The sequence below is a fragment of the Neoarius graeffei genome, chromosome 8, assembly GCF_027579695.1.
Source record: "Neoarius graeffei isolate fNeoGra1 chromosome 8, fNeoGra1.pri, whole genome shotgun sequence".
Taxonomy (NCBI): Eukaryota; Metazoa; Chordata; class Actinopteri; order Siluriformes; family Ariidae; genus Neoarius; species Neoarius graeffei.
In genome coordinates this window covers 92,992,777-93,018,199 of record NC_083576.1, presented here as the reverse complement: position 1 = coordinate 93,018,199, position 25,423 = coordinate 92,992,777, and the positions used below count along the sequence as shown (strand labels likewise).

The 25,423-nt window shown below is 46.1% G+C and overlaps 1 protein-coding gene across 2 annotated transcripts in view; it reads left to right on the top strand.

Moving 5' to 3' along the window:
• The window catches only part of akap13 (A-kinase anchoring protein 13), a 160,146-nt gene that overhangs the window by 50,552 nt on the left and 84,171 nt on the right, over window positions 1-25,423 (top strand). For both annotated transcript variants that reach the window (XM_060928497.1, XM_060928496.1), the window contains exons 5-7: window positions 5,983-6,166; window positions 10,475-10,661; window positions 11,472-15,075. In XM_060928497.1, coding sequence (XP_060784480.1) covers window positions 5,983-6,166; window positions 10,475-10,661; window positions 11,472-15,075 — 3,975 coding nt within the window. The remainder of the gene's footprint in view (window positions 1-5,982; window positions 6,167-10,474; window positions 10,662-11,471; window positions 15,076-25,423) is intronic.

Below are 25,423 nucleotides of genomic sequence, written 5' to 3'. Positions count from 1 at the left end.
AAGGTTCTGAATCTTCTCAATGGAAGGACGCAGAGGTTAGGGAGCTGATTTCCATTTGGGGGGATGCAGCTATTCAAGCTAGATTGGATGGGTCATACCGCAACCGGGCGGTTTTACTTCCGTAAACACTGGCCATGCTCACTGCGTGTGACGTCGTCGTATCCTGCAATGCGCATGCGGAACACTTTTAGGTCGCTTTTCGTTCATACTGAGGATCATATACAAGTCGCATATATTTGTTAATGTGAACAACCTCACAAAAAAATCGGATTTCACAAAAAAATCGGAATTGAGCATTAAGCCTTGCAGTGTGAACGTAGCGTAAGTGCGCTCTGGTGTACACACACACACACACACACACACACACACCTGCACAGGTAAGATGGGTTGCATATGGCTGGTTACACAGCTGCATACAGCAACACACAGTTACACAAAACTTCACACACCTCCACACACTTTGGCAGAGGAACACACACAGCAACCACGCTGAGGATTCACACTCGTTAAAAATAAAACACCAAGAACATATAAAAAAATCAATTTGACAGATTATTTTGTTTGTTTATAAATAAGTTCTCGTGTGGTTTTAGCCGCAAGATGGCAGGACGTAGTCACTTTTTTATTCTTCTGTGTCTCAAGATGGTCATGTTTACTTTTGCTGTATAAAGCCGTGCAGTGCACCATCGTAAAAACGACGTATTTCGGACACGTGACGGAGCTCACGGACTTCTCTTTATTTCTGACTCGGACTGTTGATCCATAAACAAGCGGCTCATTTCTAAAATATCACACAGGAAGTCGTTGTGTTCAGTTATTTTGTTTTTATTCTCATTTGTGTTTCTGGCTGTAATGTGTATCTGCTCTTTTTGGCTTAAACCAAGAACTGTACACTGAAATAATCTGCTCCAGAGCATTAGATACAGTACCTTTCATAATTAATGGCACCCCATATTAGTACAGAGTTGGGGGGGAAAAATCTACCTTTTGGTGAAGCCGCTTCATCTCCTGCTGAAAAAATGAGAAAAATCCAACCTTTAATTGAAATAAATTTATTCGCATAGCAAAGCCTTCATCAAGAAATAATTATTTTCAACAAAATCATGTGCCACTATTATTGGCACCCCTGGAAATGATGAACACAATGTGCAGTAACTGAAGCATGTTTCCATTCAAATTGAACGTGTGTGAGTTGACTGGAGTGTGTAGGAACTTTCAAGCTGTAATCCGTGACTTCCTGATTAACTGGGGAACAAATACGAGGTGACACAGAGGCAAAATTCCCTCAACATCACCATGGGAACGATCAGAGACACACAAACCCAATGGGGGAGAAGTGTGTTGACCTTCATGTCAGGGAATGGGGATAAAAAACACCTCACCTGAAAATGTCCATTTCTACTGTTGGGGCAAAAATAAAAAAGTGGACACCAACTGGAACTGTTCCACACTCGCCTGGAAGAGGAGCCGAGTTTATTTTACCCCACGGACAGTGAGGAGGGTAAGAGAGGCACAAAATCCCCAAGGGTCACTGTTGGTGAATTACAAGAACAAGCAAAATCTTGGGGTTTCCGAGTCTCCAAAACCCCCATCAGACTCCACCTCCATACCAACAGATTATTTGGAAGGTTCCAGAAAAAAATCCTTTTCTGTCAGTTAACCCCAAATGTAAACACCTTAAAATTTGTGAAACGCTACGACAACTTTTGACTGGAACCGTGTTCTCTGGTCTGATGGAACAGAAATGGAGCTTTTTGGCAAAAAAAAGCAAAAAAAAACCACTCGCAGTGAGTTTGGAGTAAAAAGAAGGATGGCTGTAATGAAAAGATCCCAACTGTAAAATATGGTGGAGGGTCTGTGATGTTTTGAGGCTGTTTTTCCTCCAAAGGCCCTGAAACCTTGTGAGGGTCCACGGCATCACGGACTCCATGAAACACCAGGACATTTTAAATCAGAATCTGGCTCCTCTGTCAGGAAACTAAAACCGGGTCGTCGTTGGATCTTCCAGCAGGACGATGATCTGAAGCGTCTGTCCAAATCAACACTAAAATGGTTCACTGAGAATCACAGAATCGAGCTTCTGCCCTGAACATCTCAGTCCCCTGAGCTGAACCCCAGTGGAACCCTGTGGGCGGAGCTGAAGAGGAGAGAGAGAGCACAAGAGAGGGTCGAGGACCCTGGAAGATCTGGAGAGACTGTGTAAAGAGGAATGGGCTCAATGCCCCGCTCTGGATCTCCAACCTTCCAGAATGTTCTCGGAGAGAGACTGCTGTTTACTGGTGAAGGGGCTTGGACAGTGTGTTAAATGCAGGGGGGCCAATAATAGTAGAGGGTGCTGTATGTTTAACCGCCCATCTGTCTGTCTGCTTTTCTGCCCTGCTGGTCTACATATTTATCTACATGTCTGTCTTTCTGTCAGTCTGTCTCCTTTTATTCTATCCATCTACCTGTTTGTCTGATTAGCTGTCTGTGTTTTTGTTCACCTCATGTTCCTTATTAGTAGCTGCATGATTATCCCACTGTCTGTCTGTCTGTCTGTCTGTCCAGCTAACTCTGTCTGCACAACTGCTGCTATTCTAAACATTTATGCCCAACTGTCTGTCCATCCATCGGTCTGTTTGCTTTTCTCCCTCTCTGGTTATTTGTCTGTCTTTTCTTCTAACTACTGATCTGGTGTCTTAACTGTCTGTCAGCTTGTCCTGTCTGTCTGGCCATCTATCCAGCTGTGTGTGACCCAGTTATCTAATTGTCTGTCTGGTAGTCGAAACAGCTGGGTGTCTGTGTGTCCAGCTCTCTCTGTCTGCTTGTCTATCCAGCTGTGTGTCTGTCCAGCTGTGTATGGTTGTTTTATCTAACTGTCTGTCTGGCCATCTATCCAGCTGTGTGTCTGGCTGTCTGTCTTTCTGTCCAGCTGTGTATGGTGGTTTATCTAACTGTCTGTCTGGCCATCTATCCAGCTTTTCCATCTGTCTTTCTGGTCATCTGTCCAGCTGTCTGTCTAACTGTTGTAGTGAGAATGTGAGTATCTGGAAGCGCGGACACTGACCCGGGGATTCAGGGGCAAGGAACAAAGTGCGTTTTATTTCGTTAAGGTTTGTGGGATTGTGGCTGTGAGGCGGCGTGGTGCAGGTGTGTGGAGGGTGAGAGCTGGTGGGGCAGATGCCGTGAGAAGGTCCTAGCCCCAGAGGAAATGTGTGAGTGGCTTCAGTTCTCGGCAGAAGTGGGCGGGATTTCCTGGGGTGCTTGGTGCAGTGCTTGGGTGCAGCAGAGAGAGAGAGAGCAACTGCAGAGCTGTGCCAAAACTTAACTGACTTATGTGGACGGTGGCGGCACCTTCTTGTACTCCCCCCCTCCCCCCCCCCGTGAGCAGCTGGAGGGTGATGGGAGGTGCCGCTTAACAAACGCCAGCTGAGGCTGATTTTGTGGCTCCGCCCTGCGACCACGTGGCGCTCAGGTCTTCAAAACAGTGGTGTTAAAGGGTGCTGCTCGTTCAGCGCTCATGGTGCAGGAGGTGAGGATCAGAACAGGGCACATGAGGCACCGCCATCGCGTTGTCTGTGTCTGACCGCACATCTGTCTCTCTGTCCAGCTGTCTGTCAGTCCGATTGTTGGTCTGTCCAGCTGTGTGTTTTCATCTCTCCTTCTGTCTGTCTGTCTGTCTGTCTATCCAACTATACAAACATGAGTCTGTCTCGCTGTCTGTCTATCCAAATGTCTGCCTGTCTGTCCAGCCATCTCTCTCTCTCTCTCTCTCTCTCTCTCTCTCTCTCTCTCTCTCTGTGTGTTTATTTGTCTATTTTTGTTGGTTTCTGTCTGTCTGTCTGTCTGTCTGTCTGTCTCTCTCTCTCCCCATTTACATCTGTTTGTTTATTCCCATCTCTCTCTCGCTCTCTTTCTGTCTCTCTCAGAAATGTCTCCCTGCTGCAGAATACAGTCATGTGAATTTGTCTCCGTTTGAGAACACGGTGTCCTTTTCCTCGTCCTAAAATAAACATTTTCTTTTCGCCATGTGTAAATGATTTATTTGTGTGACCCTCGCCAGGGTTAGACTCTCCGCTCAGAGCCGTGATGGTTTTCTTCCCTCTGATTGGTGGAGCTGTGATGATCAGAGGGTCAGTGGGAGGGGTTTAATGCGCGGAGTCCCTGTGTTATCAGACGTGCTGCTGTGTTTGTGAGTTTCCACCAGCTCTTCTCACGGCGCGTGGATTACAGGTGAAGGGAATGAATCCCGCCGAGGCTGTTTAAGCCGGGAGGTGCAGTAATCTCGATTCATCCTCATCTTAACTCATGCAGTCGCAGGAATGTTAGTGTAATATTAGCAACAGTGCTCGTGTGCATTTTCATCATGGTTTTGGAACTTTGAGATGGTTGTGGATCTGTCCTGAGTGAGAGCTCCACGGTTCCTGGATGGGTTCCTGTTGTAACTGCATAGCAATAAACACCAACATTTGGTCTTTTTTTTTTAAACACGTATTTTCATGCTTTGAGCTTTTTTTTTTTTAAGTGTTGTTGCTCCTAACCTGCCACTAGAACCATATAAATGTACAATCTGAACTTCCTCTGTTTTTATTACAAATGTAGAATTTAAGATCAGTCAGTTTGTGTTTAGTACAGCATGCAAAAAAAAAAAAATCCAGACTTTGGAACAGGATTTAAGAAAGGCTACTAGAACTGTGCCACAGGAACTAAAATCAGTGCTGGTTCCTGGGTTTCTAAAATGGTTCTGAAAGGAGTCCCAGGTTTCTGAAAAAAAAAATTGTTGAGCGCCATGAAACTGTTGGAATAAAAAGTTGTTCAACATTTCTGTGAAGCTAAAAAGGTTCCGAGGATTTTAAGTTAAAGTTCCTGAAAAGATTCCCAGATTTATCAAACAAGTTCACTGGATCCTGAAAAATTCCCCCCTCTTTTTTTTAAACTACAAGAAAGATCCTGCTGGTTTAACATTCACTGTTTCTCTGACTGACTGACTTAAAATCTTCTCAGAGTTCCTAAAATGGTTCCTAGTTTTATAGGTTCCTGAAAAAAGACTCCTGGTAAAGAGTTGTAGTGTTTCTAAAAATGTTTATCTTCTCCAAAGTTCCAGAAAATATTTTTGGAGCAACACACAGGTTCTGAAAGATCTTCTCAGATCCTAGTTCCTCAGATGATGTTTCTGGGTTTCAGAAAAGATTCCTGGTGCCCTGATAAAGGTTCCTGGGTTTTTGTTTTCCTAAAATAATTCTAAAAAGATTCTAATATTGTAAAGACGTTGTGTTCTGAAATGTTTCCTTTGACTTCATGGAAGAAGATTCCTCAGTTTTTTAAAAAGGGTTTTGAGTTCTTCTGAGTTTCTAAAAAGGTTCTTGGAAAGAGTCTTCACAAACAAACAAAACCATCCAAAGGTCCTCACGTTTCAAACGAGTTCCTGGGTTCTTAATGTTTTTCTGAAAAAAAGGTTTCTAAAAATGGTCCTGGGCTGCTGAACATCATCTGACTGCCTGAGATCCTTGTGGTGCTCCTTAAATCAAACCCTTTCTGGGATCCTGTGTTCCTGAGAAATGTTATAGAAGGTTTCTGACTTTTTGATGTTTCTCAGACCAGAAGAATATTCCAACCCTGGACTCGGATTGTGTTTTTGAGCAGGTGTTGTGGTTCCTTTCCACACATTTTGGTCTTGATGATGTTTTACATCCCAAGTGGATGTTTTGTCTCCTCGTGTGATGATCTCAGCCAAGAGTTTTCATGTTTCAGAATTTTTCAGCACATTTGAATAAAAAAACGTTTGAGTGTGTTTCCATCTGTTTCTTTTGTTTCTTGGAGAGACAGGAACAGCTGAATTATCTCTCTCGTTTATTTGTCCTGTTGCACCTCATACACAGTGTGTTTACGCGCACACACACACACACACACACACACACACACACACTCTACTTTTATGAATTGTGTTCTTTGGGTATGTTTCATTTCCAACAATTAAATTAAATTAATTTTTTTTCTCCTCAGATTTCAGTCCCCATGAGACGTTGCTGCACTTTGCAGCTCGTCGAGGTCTCCGGAGAGTCGCTCTGTTCCTCCTGCAGCAGCCTGGGGGACGAGACGCCCTGCGGCTGGCCAACAGACACGGACACACACCTGCCCGAGTGGCGCAGAGCAGAGGGCACACACAGCTACAGCACCTTCTCTCAGAGTGAGTGCACACACACACACACACACACACACACACACACACACACACACACAGCTACAGCACCTTCTCTCAGAGTGAGCGCGCACACACACACACACACACACACACACACACAGTTACAGCACCTTCTCTCAGAGTGAGCGCACACACACACACACACACACACACACAGCTACAGCACCTTCTCTCAGAGTGAGCGCACACACACACACACACACACACACACAGCTACAGCACCTTCTCTCAGAGTGAGCGCGCACACACACACACACGCGCACACGCACGCACACACACACACTGCACTCACCCTCGTAGTACGTACACACACACTACACATATTCTCACGCATAGTCCACACATTTGCACAGTATACACACACACACACACACACACACACACACGTACTCACACTTGGTGCAGTCACACACACTACACATATAGAACACATAGTACACACACAGAACACACTTGCAGTACACACAGCATCATACACTTAAGGTACACACAGTCATAGTACAGACTCGCATAGAGTACACACACACACACACACACACACACACAAGACACATTCACTCTTATAATAATAATAATAATAATAATAATAATAAGTTAAATTTATATAGCACCTTTCAAAAAACCCAAGGACGCTTTACAATTATAAACAAAAGGAAAAAAAATAGATAATAAATAAATAAATAAAAAGTAAAAAGTCCACCAAGTAGGGGTCAGGATGTAATTCCCGTGGTGTAGCAGCCACAGTCCCACCAAAAGGCGCACGAAAATGAGTCCCACATCTCCAGCACCGCCGCCGTGACGCCACCAGCAACATCACTCGAACACCACGCCGTGGATCCGCAAAGCAAGCAGAGAAGCTCCGTCACGCAGAGCGCTGGTGTGTTCCAAACCGCCTGCACAGCCGCCGCGACACCACCGAGCAACATCGCTCGGAACATCACGCCGAGCGTTAAAGCGCAGAGCGCTGGACAACCATGAAGTAAAATGAGCAACGAGCTCCCTGCAGTCCACAGCTGGGAGCGCAGGCATCGCCCACGGCGAACCAAGGCCTGGAGGGAACCGACGCCCAAACTGGGTCCGGAGCTACACCACAACCGGTGGACAAAACACTCAAACAAACACCAAACTACACAAACACACAGGAAAAAAAAATAGAAAAAGAAATAAAATAAAATAAAGAAGCTCCGGTGAGAAGCGGCAGCCAGAACGCGCACGACGTACTCTCAACCGGAAACGGAAACAAAATTTGTACACACACTTTCTTATAGTATACACAAACCACATACACACTTGCTTATAGTGCACGCACTTGGTTACATTACACACTCACTCTTAGGCTACGTTCACACTGCAGGCTGAAGTGACTCAAATCCGATCTTTTCGCCCATATGTGACCTGTATCCGATCTTTTATTGACAATATGAACGACACAGATCCGATTTTTTCAAATCCGACCCAGGCCGTTTGGATATGTGGTCCTAATTCTGATTCCTATCCGCTCTTTTCATATGCGACTTCAGTCTGAACCGCCAGGTCGCATTCATCCGACTTACACGTCATCAACAAGCCACAAACGTCACTATTCTGCGCTGAAGTAGGCGGCGGGTCTCTCAAAAAAAGTTACAACAACATGGCGCATAATCACGGGCGCAGATAGAGGGTGGGACGGGTGGGATTCGTCCCACCCAGATTTAAATTCACCTCGTTCGGTCCCCCCCACTTATAGGGAGGAAAAAACGTCTATGCTGTCTTTCTTTGCATAAGGCAAACCTCACGGAAAAATCAAAAGACTAATTACCATTCGGTTTATTGAGGTGCACAGCAGTGTATACATAGTTGCAACAACTCACATAAAACAAAACAAAGACTGATATTCGGTTGGTTGAGCTGCGCAGACTGCACAGGTTGCGAGCTCGAGCTTGGTTGCTATGGTTACTAACAACAAGTTTGACAGGCATATCGGGGTTGGGGTTGGTTTGCTGGCAGCTTTGTCCCCCCCAGTTTTTTGTCCCCCCCAGTTCAAAAAACGTATCTGCGCCCCTGCGCATGACATCAATGCGAGGGACGCTTCGGGCTGTGAAGGTTCTGAATCTTCTCAATGGAAGGACGCAGAGGTTAGGGAGCGGATTTCCATTTGGGGGGATGCAGCTATTCAAGCTAGATTGGATGGGTCATACCGCAACCGGGCGGTTTTACTTCCGTAAACACTGGCCATGCTCACTGCGTGTGACGTCGTCGTATCCTGCAATGCGCATGCGGAACACTTTTAGGTCGCTTTTCGTTCATACTGAGGATCACATACAAGTCGCATATATTTGTTAATGTGAACAACCTCACAAAAAAATCGGATTTCACAAAAAACTCGGAATTGAGCATTAAGCCTTGCAGTGTGAACGTAGCGTTTGACACTTGTTTATACTCTTTTTATATATATACGTGCGTACTTTCGTGTAGTACACACACTCGCAGTTCACTCTCTTATATTACTCACACTGCACACAGTCTTGCAGTACACACTTATAGTGCAGTTATAATACTCGCTCAGTGTGTACACACACACACACACACACACACACACACACACACACACACACACGTACTCAGTCACAGTACACACAGTCTTGCAACATAAACACACTCTTATTTAACACACACTCCACAGTTTGTGTGAATGATTCATTCTTTCTGAACGAGTCATTTCGCTGAATGAATCAGTACGAATCACTGATGCACTGATTTTTGTTCGTTCCAAGTTTAATAATACAATAACTATAATCCTGTACTGTCCAAAACTGTTTAATTCATGATTAAAGACTGTGCTGATGTTTGATTCCTGTGAGTCCTGCGCAGCACTTCTCACTGTAAATATTTACACTGTAAGCACGCCGGACGAGCCCGCTAGGAAAGCACTGCACTAGCTAACGTAGTCCAGCGAGGTCATTTCCATTAGCCTTATTTTTGAGGGCATTTGTGACCGGAAGAGTGAGTGTGTGTGTGTGTGTGTGTGTGTGTGTGTGTGTGTGTGTGTGTGTGTGTGAGCTTATACATGCTATTGTATTTTATTCAGCAGCACCAGGTGCTAAAAATGCGTCCCCATGTTAGCGTGTCGTTTCTGTTTTCCTGCTCATGTTAGAAGGGTGTGTGTGTGGTTTCAGAGGTGTGTGTGTGTGTGTGTGCACGCAGTTTCAGAGGTGTGCATGTGTTCAGTTACACTGTGTTTCACTGTCGGTTTAGTAGGTGTGTGTGTGTGTGTGTGTGTGTGTGTGTGTGTGTGTGTGTGTGTGTGTGTGTGTGTGATGTTGCTATGACTCCGACTGGTGTTGATGTTGGTTAAAAATGTGTCCATGACTCAGACTGATGCTGAAGCCAGCTATTTCCTTACACCAGTTTGATCACATGTACATATTAGCGCTTAGCACTAATTTAGCATTTCGCCCACAGCTAACTCTTGTGGCTCTCCCTGAAAAAGTGTAAAACAGGAAGTTGCCCCCATTTGCTTGGGTTTAGGATTGGGATTGACTTCCCTGAAGGCGGTGTTTTGCCTCGCAGATTGGTTTGATTTTATTTAGTGACCTGTTACTGATGATGACGGAGTTTAATTAAAATAAATTAAATGCCATCAAGGTGAAGCTTTAAATGTCAGGATGTAGGCTTTTTTTTTTTATTTTAAAATTAATTATTTTTAAAAAAATTCTATTTATTTTTTGTTTAAAGTTCTTCTGGATTTTCTAAAAAACAAAAAAAAAACAGGAAATCAAATAAAATGAATGTGATCAAGGCGAGGCCTTAACAGGCAGAACTGACGAGTGTGTGGTTGTTTATTTGTTTCACTCTTTCTTTCTCTCTTGCTTTCTTCCTTCCTATCTTCACACTGCAGTTGTTTAGCAGAAGTGTTTATTTCCATGTATTGTACAGTGAAACCGGTTTTCTCTTTTGAACGCATGCTGCATTTACACATATATGCATGACTATAACACACACGCACACACACACACACACACACACACACACACCTGCCTTCAGGAGCATCGCTAAATTTAAGAGCTGTCAGCTCATGGTTTACACTCTGTCACTCTCCAGGTGTGCACAGGTGTGTGTGGAGGGGGTTAGACGACAGCTATGATTTGACAAAGTGCGTGTTTAGAGGGTGAGAGAGAGAGAGAGAGAGAGAGAGAGGGGTGTGGCTGTGTATGTGTTGAAGGTGTGGTGCCTCTGAATCACCTGGGCGTCCTCTCTCTCTCTGTGTGTGTGTGTGTGTGTGTGTGTGTGTGTGTGTGTGTGTGCGTGCGCTAGGCTTGAGAAATCACCGTGCCTTGAAACAAAAGCATCTAGACGGTGTTACCCAGCAGGCCGAGCGTTTGTGCACCACCCGAGGCTGAACACCTTCACGCTGACGGTGGAGAACGAGGCAGATGGAGAAGCTCCAGACCTGAGGCGAGACGTTGAGGAGCTCCGCCGCTACACTCACGCTCACAACAAGGTAATAACCTGTTAATAACACTAATAAAGTCAAATCAAAGAAAAGGTAAGCAACACGTGAGGCGTGTGGGAGTGGCGTGATGTAGCCGAGCGGCGGCTCTGAGTCATCGCCGTGTTTCAGCTGATATCAGGGACTAAAACTAGATGCGCTCTGCTTACCTTTCTGTGTGTGTGAGAGAGAGAGAGAGAAACACTTGGTCAGGTTTAATGTTTTTCTCTACATTTCCCAGTTTCTGTGTTGCTATTCCTTTTCTTTCCTTTCTGGGCTGTAGCAAAAGTTTTGGCGCCCATAACTCCAATATCTCCAGCTGCAGACAGGTTATCACTCAGAAGGCGGGACTATCAGCATTGCTTGTTGCTGATTTGTTCAAGCTGTACCGGGGAAATCAATATTTTCCATCACAAGTGCAGTACAAATGTTAACGCCTTTGGGCTTTAAAAAAATAAAATATATGTGCGAGTTACAAAGATTAGATTCCAGTTGAACTTGTTTATAATAACTCGGTGGGTCATAGTGTTGCATCTCAGACCCCACTTTATAAATCATGCCACATTTCACTCTCTCCATCTTCTCGCTCATCTCATGTTGGTGTTTCTTCTTTCTTTTCTTTTTCTACACTTTCCCTTTGCTTTTTCTTACCATTTCACATCAAATCCCCTCGGAGGTCTGTCTTTCTGTTTAAATTCCTCCTTTTCTTCGTCGTCATCTCTCATCTCACTTGATTTCTGTCTGTTGATTTTTCCTGGTTTTTTTTTTTTTTTTACATTTTCTGCCTTTAACCTCACCAATTCTCCATCTCTATTTCTTCAGGGAGGATCTTGGAAGCAGTGGCAGTCCTTTCCGCTGATCCTGAGCTGGGATTTCGTTGGTGATTTGCACACGGATGTGGTGAGTCCCTCTGAAGAGCCCTCCCTCCAAAAACCGTCGGCTTGCGAGCATCAGGAAGTCAACACCGAGGACGAAAACGGCGAGCGTGCTGAGTTTCCGAATGGCAGTCCCCGATCAGAAGGAGGTGGAACGCCGGAGTCCGGTGGAGGCTCGGATTCTGGGAAACGGACTTTGGGATTAGAGGGAGTGTGTGTGGTGAAGCAGGAGGACTGTGCAGCTGTCAGCAGCGTTTCCTGTCGAGAGCAGCAGCAGGAGGAAGTAGATAGTGAGCCGAGTGTAATCAGGGAGGCGCCTCATATCGACACTGTATCCGAGACAAAGACGCACAATAAAAACCAATCTGGCAACACGCAGGAGGGAATAATGGGTCAAACACAGGGACTCCTCCCCGAGAAAGAAGAAAAGAGCAAGGCGAAAGGGGAATTACCAGAGGAAAGGGAAGGAGAGCGTAAGTCCGGGCAGGAAGCTGGTTCGCAGAGTCGGAGCTCACAGCTGCTTGATGGACAAATGGACAGCGAGAAACGCTCGGGCTTTTACTTAAAATTAAACGTTAATGCTTCTGAAAAAGGGAAGGAGATCCAGAGCCAGGAAACAGGAAACTGCAACGAACGGATACACGAGTCCACGTACTGCACAAAACGGGATCAAGACCTCAATGAAGATTTGGATTCGCTAAGTTTCAGACCCAACATGGTTCCTGGACCAGTCCACAACGTACGCCTCGAACCGTCTCCAGTTGTCGAACAGTTGCTTGATGCAGCCGCAGGTGACCAAATCCACACTCCACCAGAAACCACGTCTGATTTCTCAGAACAGATGAGTCCAGATTTCGTAAAAGAACCTCATGATGATGTCACCGATGACCCAGGACGACCTGATGGATTAGTGCTTGACGTTTCTCTCATGACTGAGCAAGGTGCTGGAGAAATCCGAGTTGATCAGACATTACTTCCTGAGACAGAAGAAAGTTCCTCACCTGGATCAAAACTCAATGTCCAACCTGAAATGCCTCCAGAAATATCAGAAGAAACTTCTCACCTCCAGGAAGTATTTGAGGAATCATCTCAGGAGTGCATTGAGCCACAATCTGACACCAAAGATGCTTGGATCATGGGTACCATGGACCAGAACCAAGATCCAGTAAGATCACAAAGTCCAACCCTGGTTTTGGGCCAAATTTCAGTATTTCCTTCAGGATTAATGGTGTTTGATTCCAACGTGGAAGAAACAAGTAGTGATTTAGAGTCAAAGTTTGCAAAGGAACCACTATTATTTCAAACACCACCAGAGTCACCCTGTGAGTATCTTTCAGTAGATGGTTTTATCAGAAGAAGTGATTCCATTGAAGCATCATGTTCAGCTTCTCTGGAACATGGCCATCCTGCAGGTTCACAAGAGACCGTGGAGGATGGAGAGAGGGTGGAAGCAGAGCTGCTTGAGGAGTGTGAAAGCTCTACACCTCTGACAATACTGTGTCATTCCTTTTCCAATCTGACCATCAGGGGAAATCCCCTTAATCCTCAGCTTGACAGCACAACTTCAGAGAACATCGAGAGAACAGGAACAAGTGCACTCACTGGAGATTCAGAAACCTCCAATACCCATACTTCAGAGATGGAGGAGACCAAGGAGGAGGTTATTAAGTTCGAACCAAAGCTTATTGAGAAGTGTGAGAAACCAGAAACATCACACATGGTGAGTAATGCAACGGCAACACCACTGTGCAAGTCTGTATCTAAGGAGAACCTTGGAGGAACAGAAGCAATTACATATTCTCTAGGTTCTGAAGCAACAAGTGATGAACCTGCAGAATCTAAGTATGTTCAGGAGGAGTGGATGAAAATGCCTACATGGCTTGGTGAAAACCCAGACGTTTCATCACTGCCATGTAAAACATTACTTCCATTTACTTCTGTCTCTAAGAACATCACTGACCCACATTCTGAGGTCTTGACCTTTGAGGAGGGTAACAACAAAACATCTGAAGATCCTCGGCCTGAGATTATGCCGTCTTCAGAGGTAATTGTCGAAACATCTCTTGACCCACTTCCTGAAATTAAAATATCTGAGGGAAACATTCAAAACCAACAATTTCAGGTCATTATATCCGAGGAGAGCATTAGTGGAATGTCTCTTGACCTTCAGCATGATCTGATCACTTCCTCTGCGGAGACAATGGTAGAAACATCTCTTGGTCCACATCATGATCTCACCAAATCGTCTGAGGAGACAATTGTAGAAACATCTCCTGAGATATCTCTTCCTGAGGTTAAAAGCTCTGAGGAAAACATTCAAGACCAACAATTTAAGCTCATCATCTCGGAAGAGTGCATTAGTGGAACATCTCTTGATCTGATCACTTCCTCTGAGGAGACAATTGTAGAAATGTGTCTTGACCCACTTTCTGAGGTTAAAATCTCTGACAAAAGCATTCAAGACGAACAACTCAACATCCTTATCTCAGAGGAGAGCATTACAGGAACATCTCTGAGCCCCAATCATGATGTCACATCCTCTTTGGAGACAGTTGAAGAACCCTCTCTTGATCCTCCTCTTGAGGTTAACAGCTCTGAAGAAAGCGTCCAAGTCCAACAACTTGAGAAGAGCACACATGAACCTCATAACCTGCAAGACGAGGTCATGACCTTTGAAAAGAGCATTAGTGAAACTCTTGACTTCTTCACACCTTCTGAGGAGACAATCAGTGAAACCTCTTTTGGCCCACTTCCTGAGGTTAACAGTTCTGAGGAAAATGTTCTACACCAACAACTTGAAGTCATGATCTCTGAGGAGAACATAAGAGGAACATCTCTTAGCTCGAGTCATGATCTTCCCATGTCCTTTGAGGAAACAATCAGAATAATGTCTCTCAGCCCCTGTCCTGAGGAAAACAGCTCTGAGGAAAATGTTCTAGACCAACAACCTGAGGCCACAACCTGTGAGCAAAGCCCAAATGGAACATCTCAAGACCACAGACTTGAAGTCACAATGTCTGAGAAGAGCATTCAAGGCCTGCATCATGAGGTGGTGATTGGAGAAACTGCTCTTCACCAGCAACTTGAGATCGCAACCCTTGAGGAGAGCATCAGAGAAACATTTCATCACACCCAGCTTGAGGAGACAACCTGTCCTGAGGTTTTCCTCACACCTCTGGAACCTCCACTTGAGGTCATGAGCTCAAAGATGGATGTTGGTCTTCTTGAAGCTCCAGTTCAGAGTGAGATTGTAATTCTGGACAGTCGAGTTTGTGGTAGCGATTCAGGTTTGGCTTTGGAGAACATTTCCATCGCTGACTCACTCGAGATCTCTGAGCAACCAGTAGATCTGAGCTCCATCATGAATCAGGAGAGTGATTCTGGCTTGGATATGGATGCTCGCTCCTCTGTGGAAGTGGATGGTGGTTTGACCTATGACTTGAAACCTTTGGACGATGTTGGCGTTTGTGAAAGTGGGACTCTGGAGGAGGAGAAGAATCACCACACAGAGGAGAAATGTGGAGAGGAACCAGGGGTGGAACAAGTAGCAGGTGAGAAAATATTTAATATCAGTTTCATGTCAAAGCAGATGTTTTATTGTTTTGGGGTTTGTGTTTTTTTTTAAATGCACCGCTCTCGTTGGTGTCTCATGACTAATCCCATGTGACTGAAGTTGAATTTATATCGCAATGTCATTCATCAGAAAAAAGTTTGGACGTCTCCATCATGGTTTTTATCTCCTTTCACCTTCACCTCAATGCCGTCGTGTCTCAGAATAGCTCGTGAAAAACATCAGTGTGGTGTTTAAAACAAAGCTCTTTGTGTGATTTGACTGCAGTGGACGTAAACGTGGACGGCGTTCAGGCGGAGAGCCGTTATCGCACTCACTCAGAAGCACATGTGAAGAATGGTGTTTGTTCATTTATTTCTATTTTCAGTGCAGCGTGTTTCAGACGTCCCTGATTTCATCACTCCGGTAAAAGGTTGACGCCCAGCACGGGTCTGTTTCAGTTAGTCATGAAATGGAAATGTTTTATTTTTTACTAGCAGTGACGTAACACTAACACATTTATCTTTAGATATAAATCTATAAAAACTCGTATCTTTTATTATTTTGCTCCACAGAGTGTTCAGCTGCACGCTGTTACGGAGAGTGACGATGATTTACAGGAATAAAATCACAAGAAGTAAATCAAGTCTTTAAAAATATACAGCCATAAATAGTTTAGGTTAAAGAGAATTGCAAAGATTTCTGTTTTAATAAATGCACGCCTTTAGACACGTTTACTGTTGTAGAGTTTTCAGGGTGAACAGAGCTTCCACACAGACGACACGACGCTTTACACCAGTGTTCAACCTGAAGCAGTATTATGGGATGTTTTTAAGTTCCACTCATGTTTCTGTTGACTTCGACACATTTCATGTGATTAGAGGAGTCAGGAAAGGGGCGGGGCAATATCAGGGCGTATGATGCTTGAAGGCATTTTTGCTACATGATGTGCATCATGATGTCGTGACGTACGTGGTATAATAATAATTTACAAAGTAATTTATTTAGTTAAAACATGTTTATGTAGTTTTATTTTAAAAATAGTTTAACACTGAGAAAGAAAAACATTTTTACTCTAACGAAAAAAGAGCATTTTAACGTCCGATGCTTCCAGTCAGTTTTGATTTAAAAATAAAAAAAATTTAAATAATTATCATTTTTAAAATTATTTTTAAAAATCTATTTTAAATAAAATGTTATCTCAGAAAAGTGTATTCTGGCACACAGTAATTTATCATATGGGGATTATATCGTCGTGTCTCCCAGCTTGAGTCAGAAATCAACATAAATTCCAAAGTATAGCTCATAAATTTTGAACCTCTGGACCAATCGGGATGCAGGTTAGAGAGGGAAAGTGAGAAAAACAGACGGGGAGGACAGAGAGCCGGGGAAAGTGCTGTGGAGTCTCGTGACTGAGCAGATATCCCCCTCGTGTATTTGGGGTGTGTGTGGGATGCTCACTTTGGATCTCTCACACAATCGGCTCAAATTCTCTGAATTTTTTTCTTCCAAAGCCACAGTGAAGACAAACGACCTCCTCCCCAGCGGAGCTCCGCCCATCAGTACAGTAAATCTAATCTACAGAGAGCCGGGCTCGTTAGTTCACTGATACCACCGCAGGCAATTGACAGCGTTGTCATGGTTATAGTGTGTGTTTGTTGACTGAGCTTTTGTCATATCAGCGTTAAAGACGCGCCGGTCTCCGAGTTTACTTCAGAAAACAAATGAAGCAGGTTTACTGAACGTTTCACACCGGAGCAGATTACAGAGAACTAACACCATGTAGGATCATCTACAGCCTGAGACGGGGGGAGACAGACAGAAAGGGGGGAGAGAGAGATGCGGGGGGAGACGGACACAAGGGGGGGGAGAGAGACAGAGACCGACAGACAGAAGGGGGGAGAAAGAGGGGGAGAGAGGGGGCGAGAGAGACAAGGGGGGTGAGAGAGACAAAGGGGGGAGAAAGATGGGGGGGCGAGACAGACGAGGGGGAAGAGAGAGACAGAAGGGGGGAGAAAGATGGGGAGGGGGGTGAGAGAGACAGAAAGGAGGGAGAGAGACAGACAAGGGGGGGAGACAGAAGGGGGGAGAGAGATGGGGGAGAGAGGGGGCAGAGAGAGAGGGATAGAAAGGGGGAGAAAGATGGGGGGAGGGAGGGGGAGAGACAGACAAAGAAAGGGGGAGGGAGGGGGGAAAGAGACAAAAAGGAGGGGGAAGACAAAGAAAGGAGAGGGGGGAGAGACAGACAGACAAAGGGGTGGGAGACAGACAAAGAAAGGGGGAGGGAGGGGAGAGAGACAGAAGTGGGGGAGAGAGACAGAAGGGGGAAGACAGAAAGGAGAGAGGGAGAGAGAGACAGACAGAAAGGGGGAGGGGGAGAAAGACGGGGAGAGGGGAGACAGAAAGGAGGGGGGAGAGAGACAGACAGAAAGGGGGGAGTGAGACAGACAGAAGGGGGAGGGGAGAGAGACAGACAAAGAAAGGAGAGAGGGGGAGAGAGACAGACAGAAGTGAGGGAGAAAGATGGGGGAGGGAGAGGGGAGAGAGAGACAGACAGAAAGGGGGGGGAAGAGACAGACAAGGGGGGAGAGAGAGAGAGACAGATGGAGGAGAAAGACGGGGAGGGGGTGGGAGAGAGAGAGAGAAAGGGGGAGAGAGACAGACAAAGAAAGGAGAGGGGGCAGAGGGAGAGAGAGAGAAAGACGGACAGAAAAGGGGGAGAGAGACAGACAGAAAGGGGGAGGGGGGAGAGAGGCAGACAAGTGAGGGAGAAAGACAGGGAGGGAGATGGAAAAAGAGAGAGACAGACAGAAAGGGGGGGAGAGAGACAGAAGTGGGGGGAGAGATGGGGAGGGAGAGGGGAGAGACAGACAGGGAGGGAGAGGCAGAAAGGAGGGGGGAGAGACAGAAAGGGGGGAGAAAGATGGAGGAGGGGAAGAGAGACAGAAAGGGGGAGGGGGAGAGGCAGACAGAAAGGAGAGAGACAGGGGGGAGAGACAGAAAGGGGGAGGGGGAGAGAGACAAAGAAAGGAGAGAGAGACAGACTGAAGGGGAGAGAGACAGATGGGAGGGGGGAGAGAGACAAAGAAAGGAGAGAGAAAGACAGAGAAGGGAAGAGAGACAGACAGGCAGAAGTGGGGGGAGAGAGATATGGGGGAGGGAGAGGGGAGAGACAGACAGACAGAAAGGGGGGAGAGACAGACAAAGAGGAGAGAGGGAGACAGACAGAAAGGGGGAGAAAGACAGACAGAAGGGGGGAGAAAGACAGATGGGGAGGAGGGAGAAAGACAGACAGGGAGGGGGAGAGAGACAGAAAGGAGAGAGAGAGAGAGACAGACAGAAAGACAGACGGGGACACACACACACACACAGAGTGAGTCTCGTCTCGTCTTCTTCCGCTTATCCAGGACCGGGTCGCGGAGGCAGCAGTCTAAGCATGGAAGCCCAAACTTCCCTTTCCCCAGACACCTCGGCCAGCTCCTCGGGAAGAACACCGAGGCGTTCCCAGGCCAGCCGAGAGACATAGTCCCTCCAGCGTGTCCTGGGTCTTCCCCGGGGCCTCCTCCCGGGGGGACATGCCTGGAACACCTCCCCAGGGAGGCGTCCAGGAGGCATCCGAAAAAGATGCCCGAGCCACCTCAGCTGGTTCCTCTCGATGTGGAGGAGCAGCGGCTCTACTCCGAGCTCCTCCCGAGTGACTGTGCTTCTCACCCTATCTCTAAGGGAGCGCCCAGCCACCCTGCGAAGGAAACTCATTTCAGCCGCTTGTATCCGCGATCTTGTTCTTTCTGTCATTACCCAAAGCTCATGACCATAGGTGAGAGTCGGAACGTAGATTGACCGGTAAATTGAGAGCTTCGCCTTTTGGCTCAGCTCCTTCTTCACCACGACGGACCGGTAAAGCGACCGCATCACTGCGGAGGCTGCACCGATCCGCCTGTCGATCTCACGCTCCATCCTTCCCTCACTCGTGAACAAGATCCCGAGATACTTAAACTCCTCCACTTGAGGCAGGACTTCTCCACCAACCTGGAGAGGGCAAGCCACCCTTTTCCGGTCGAGAACCATGGCCTCGGACTTGGAGGTGCTGATTCTCATCCCAGCCGCTTCACACTCGACTGCAAACCGCCCCAGTGCATGCTGAAGGTCCTGGTTTGAAGAAGCCAATAGGACAACATCATCCGCAAAAAGCAGAGATGAAATCCTGTGGTTCCCAAACAGGATTCCTTCCGGCCCCTGGCTGCGCCTAGAAATTCTGTCCATAAAAATTATGAACAGAACTGGTGACAAAGGGCAGCCCTGACGGAGTCCAACATGCACTGGGAACAGGTCTGACTTACTGCCGGCAATGCGAACCAGACTCCTGCTCCGTTCGTACAGGGACCGGACAGCCCTTAGCAAAGAGCCCCGAACCCCATACTCCCGAAGCACCCCCCACAGAATACCACGGGGGACACGGTCGAATGCCTTCTCCAGATCCACAAAGCACATGTGGACTGGTTGGGCAAACTCCCATGAACCCTCGAGCACCCTATGAAGGGTATAGAGCTGGTCCAGTGTTCCGCGACCAGGACGAAAACCGCATTGTTCCTCCTGGATCCGAGGTTCGACTATTGGTCGAATTCTCCTCTCCAGTACCCTGGAGTAAACTTTCCCTGGGAGGCTGAGAAGTGTGATTCCCCTATAATTGGAGCACACTCTCCGGTCCCCTTTCTTAAAAAGAGGGACCACCACCCCAGTTTGCCACTCCAGAGGCACTGTCCCCGACCGCCACGCGATGTTGCAGAGGCGTGTCAACCAAGACAGCCCCACAACATCCAGAGACTTGAGATACTCAGGGCGGATCTCATCCACCCCCGGTGCCTTGCCACCGAGGAGCTTGCAAACCACCTCAGTGACTTCGGCTTGGGTAATGGACGAGTCCACCTCTGAGTCATCAGCCTCAGTCTCCTCAGTGGAAGACATGACGGTGGGATTGAGGAGATCCTCAAAGTATTCCTTCCACCGCCCGACAATGTCCCCAGTCGAGGTCAACAGCTCCCCACCCGCACTATAAACAGTGTTGGCAGAGTATTGCTTCCCCCTCCTGAGGCGCCGGACGGTTTGCCAGAATTTCTTCGAGGCCGACCGATAGTCCTTCTCCATGGCCTCCCCGAACTCCTCCCAGTTCCGAGTTTTTGCCTCCGCAACTGCCCGAGCTGCAGCACGCCTGGCCTGCCGATACCCGTCGGCTGCCTCAGGAGTCCCGGAGGTCAACATGGCCCGATAGGACTCCTTCTTCAGCTTGACGGCATCCCTTACTTCCGGTGTCCACCACCGGGTTCGGGGATTGCCGCCACGACAGGCACCGGAGACCTTGCGGCCACAGCTCCGAACAGCTGCGTCCACAATGGAGGTAGAGAACATGGTCCACTCAGACTCAATGTCCCCCGCCTCCCTCGGAAGCTGGGAAAAGCTCTCCCGGAGGTGGGAGTTAAAGACCTCCCCAACAGAGTGCTCGGCCAGACGTTCCCAGCAGACCCTCACCATACGTTTGGGCCTGCCAGGTCTGTCCAGCTTCCTCCTCCGCCAGCGGATCCAACTCACCACCAGGTGGTGATCAGTTGACAACTCAGCCCCTCTCTTCACCCGAGTGTCCAAGACATAGGGTCGGAGATCAGATGACACGACTACAAAGTCGATCATCGACCTCCGACCTAAGGTGTCCTGGTGCCACGTGCACTTATGGACACCCCTATGCTCGAACATGGTGTTCGTTATGGACAAACTGTGACTAGCACAGAAGTCCAATAACAAAACACCACTCGGGTTCAGATCGGGGAGGCCGTTCCTCCCAACCACGCCCCTCCAGGTGTCACTGTCATCGCCCACGTGAGCATTGAAGTCCCCCAGTAGCACAATGGAGTCCCCAGTCTGAGCACCCCTCAGTACCTCTCCCAGGGACTCCAAGAAGGCCGGATACTCTATACTGCTATTTGGCCCGTAGGCACAAACAACAGCAAGAGCCCTCTCCCCAATCCGAAGGCGCAGAGAGGCGACCCTCTCGTTCACTGGGGTAAACTCCAACACATGGCGGCTGAGCTGGGGAGCTATAAGGAAGCCCACACCAGCCCGCCGCCGCTCACCATGGGCGACTCCAGAGAAGTGGAAAGTCCAGCCCCTCTCGAGGAGCTGGGTTCCAGAGCCCAAGCTGTGCGTGGAGGTGAGCCCGACTATCTCTAGCCGGTACCTCTCAACCTCCCGCACAAGCTCAGAGTGAGTTTAATTTTAAAAAGAAAGCAAAAAAAGAAATAAAATGAGCCTCCAAACATGCGCTTGTGGGGATTCATTGAATGTTAATTTTTTCAGAACTGGAAAAAAGATTTTTGTGTTTAAAACAAAATATTGAATTATTCGCTAATCAGGCCGACAGGTGATGAGTTTATGCCCTCGTGTTGCCTGTCGTCTGTCCGGCGTCGTCCACATTTCATGAAAATTGCTTCTTCTTCTCTCAGTTCTTCACTGATGTTGATTCTTTCTGGTATGAAGGTGGGAACCTGAGGGACATGTAGCTTTTACCCAGATGTGATTTCTCACGGGCCGGAGTGAGCTATACCGTCATTAACGGCCTCGTTCCGGAGTTTCACTTAAGCTTTAAAGTGAAGTGGATTAAAAGATTTTCCAATCCCTTCTTACACATTAAATATTTATTGAGTTTTTAATGTAATTTATGCAGCAAACAATTTATTGACACAGAAAAAACAAATAGTGATCAGTGGACATTATTCCAGCTCGTGTTTGTGTCTTTAATAATCACTCAGCTGAAATTACTGCAAAATGGAGAGAAATTTTACTGTAATGCCTTCGTGTTTATTTTATTTGCAGATTTTCCCCCTGATCGAGTGGATCAGATCCATCAGTACACTTCCTTATAAAACCCCCGAGTGACGTGAAATGCACTTTTAAATTCATTCAGATATAAATAACCTTTAAGTATAGGAGTTTTGCTCAGGAGCAATAATTTGGTGTGTGTGTGTGTGCTCGCGCCCAAAAGTCTTCACCACATGCAAGGAAATGCTGTAGTGAAAAGATTTCTTCAAAAAAGTAATGAAATTAAAAGTTTCTACATTAATAAATATATGATGAGCAGTAAACAGTCGGCATGTAACGATATTTCATGTGGTGATAAATCACAAGGCAGTAATATGATATTATAATATCTGAATTGATGAAATAAGAGTCATGATTATAATCAAGCTGCATAATCTGTTGTTCCTAGTAATTGCATTGTTCAGACAGAGGAGGGTGCAATAACATACAGTAGCTGGAATACGTGTGACTTCACTGTCAGTAGAAGTAACGCAGCTCTGATGGCACGAAAACACACAAAACAGATGTATAATGTGAAAGAGCTGCTGTGTGATTTGTGTACAAATAGATTTAACAAATTGTCGCTCTTTCTTTACAGACTGCTGAAAGATAGAGAACAAAATGGAGGCAGAACAAACGTTTATAAAAGTTTATTAAGGAAGGAATATTTAATTTTTTCATTTTTAATAAAAGGAATCATTTATTTTACTTCAGCCTTTACAAATGTGAGTAAATAATTATTGTTTATTAAGAAAATGAAACGGCGGCACAGTGGTGTAGTGGTTAGTGCTGTCGCCTCACAGCAAGAAGGTCCTGGGTTCGAGCCCCGTGGCCGGCGAGGGCCTTTCTGTGCGGAGTTTGCATGTTCTCCCCGTGTCCGCGTGGGTTTCCTCCGGGTGTTCCGGTTTCCCCCACAGTCCAAAGACATGCTGTTGGAGCCGTTTCACTTTTTTTTTTGTTTTTTCAGAATTAATATGATCATAATTTGCGTTTTGATGAAATACTGATTTATATGTGCAATATGTTTAGATCTTTATCTGAAATATTTTGTGCTTTCGTACTGTTGTGCATGTTTGCTGCTCTGCCTGTCTTGTTGAGCATGACATCTGTGTGTTGATTGATTGACGTTCAATATCTGCGCCGTCACCTGATGGTCAGGTGGAGTGGAAGTGGCAAACAGTTTTTCAACTGCGTGATGCGATGAAGCATTTTGTTTGTATGCTTTAGTTAATTTAGGACGAATAAATCTCTCTATTCTGGAAAGACGCGCGTTGTCCGAGTTAACCTCTGCTCTGAAGCGGTTGCTGCGGAGCTGCCGTTATATCAAGTTGAAAAACTACGTCCCGAGACGTCAGACCATGGATCTTTGTGGATTAACAACCATACGCGTTCGGATTACGTGAAGACTTGTTTGGAATTACCTTGAATGGCCTTCATCGTCTCAACTGTTTCGTGAGTAACCTGGCATTTATCACTGTTCTACGGACCCAGGTGAGCTCAAGCATTTTGAGAGACTTTTTGAAAAGTTTGGATGGACGATACAATTGTGCGATCACTCATCTAATATTTCTGATCACTGAGATCCCGACATGTTTATTCGAAGCGGACACTTTTAATGTCGTTGGCCAATATTAAAGCTAATGAACAGACTGTGGTTAGTGGGCTACTTGAAGCGCTGACTAAACTAAAGGAAACAAAACAGGCCTGCAACGAAAATGAACTCTCTTTAAGCGCTCAGATGTGTGCACAGGATTCTAAATGAATGCGTGCAATATATGAAACTGAGCAGTTAAATAACGACGTTGTTTGCGCTTATGTAAAGAAACTAAACAAATTTAAATGAAAGACTTAACATAAAACTGAGATCATGTCCGATAAAGAAAGCCCAAAGGAGGCCTCAGTGGCCACCAGCTCGGAAATGCAAGAACCGGATGAAAGCGATCTGTCTTTCAAAGCTCTCAGCGCAACGCGGCGCGGCAGACTGGGGTATTGTACTCGTAAAATGAACGAGATCAGATCTATGATGAGTGAGAATGCTGATGTTGGGGATGTGAAAAAAGAAGTGGCAGAGTTCCACAAAATACTGAATGATTTTAAATTGTGTCATGAATCTGTTCACGCCTTGCTGTCTGATGATATGAAAGAGAATGAAAATCTTGATTGGTATGAACCTAAGGTATCAAAGTATAATGAATTCCTTGCTGATGTAGATGCTTGGTTAAAGCAACATGACTTAGATCTACAAACACTTGTTGACGTGACTGACAGTGTATCAAGGGTGTCTAAAACTAGTTCATCCACATCTTCAAAATCCTCATCCGTCTCTGCGGCTCGTATTCAAATAGCAGTGGACAAAGCTGGTTTATTAGCTAGAGCCAAAGCTTTAAAGGAGAAGCATGAAAATGAAATGGAGAAAGTCAAGTTGCAAGCAAGGATGGAAACCCTGCAATTAAAAGAAGATCTTGCCATCTCAAATGCTAAGTTAAATGTGTTGGAGGAATTTGAGCCAAGCTTGGAAACAAAGCCAGTTTATGGACCAGAGGATGACATGAACGCTTACCTGGAAGGATACCTGGAAAGACACACGAGCGAACCTATTAAAGCCAAATCACTGGAAAGCAGCAGAATTGACTCAGTGTTATCTCCACCTCACTTTGCAGAATTGGGAGCAGTACCTAAAACACCATTACAGACAGCCTTGAGTGCACATCAGATGTCTGCAGCACCACTGCAGCCGACAACTGCTGCAGAACCAAAGACACAACTGGGTCCATCTAGGATCACTGTTACCAATGAACAGAAAAGAAAGCAATCCACTCCTGGAAGGGAGCAGTCTGAACAGATGGACATTTCCATGCAAAGACAATCGGACTTGAGCAATCTGCTTGCGTCTATTGTATCACAGACGTCTCTCCCTAAAAAAGAGGTTCCTGTATTCAGTGGGTGAGCCTTTAGAGTTTCAGCTCTTCATGCAGGCATTCAGACACAACATAGAGGACAAGACTGACAGTAACGAGGACCGACTGTATTTCCTAGAACAGTTTACAGTGGGTCAACCAAAAGAACTTGTCAGAAGCTGTTTCCATATGGATGCTGCAACTGGTTTCACTGAAGCAAAGCGTCTGCTTTAGCATCATTTTGGCAATGAGTTTAAAATCGCAACAGCCTATGTGGAAAAGGCCTTGAACTGGGCTACAATCAGACCAGATGATGGGAGAGCACTGCACAGTTATGCACTATATCTAAGAAGCTGTAATAATGCTGCCCAATCCTTCCAATACATGTCCAAACTTGATTTACCATCAAACATGAAACAAATGGTGTCAAAACTTCCGTACAATCTCCGAGAAAGATGGAGATCTGTTGTGTGTGACCTCATGAAACAGACACAGCAAAGGCCCAAATTCTGTGACCTTGTCAAGTTCATTGAAAAGCAGGTCAAAATAATGCAAGATCCTGTGTTTGGTGACATTCAAGACGTCACTAGAAATATGAAACCA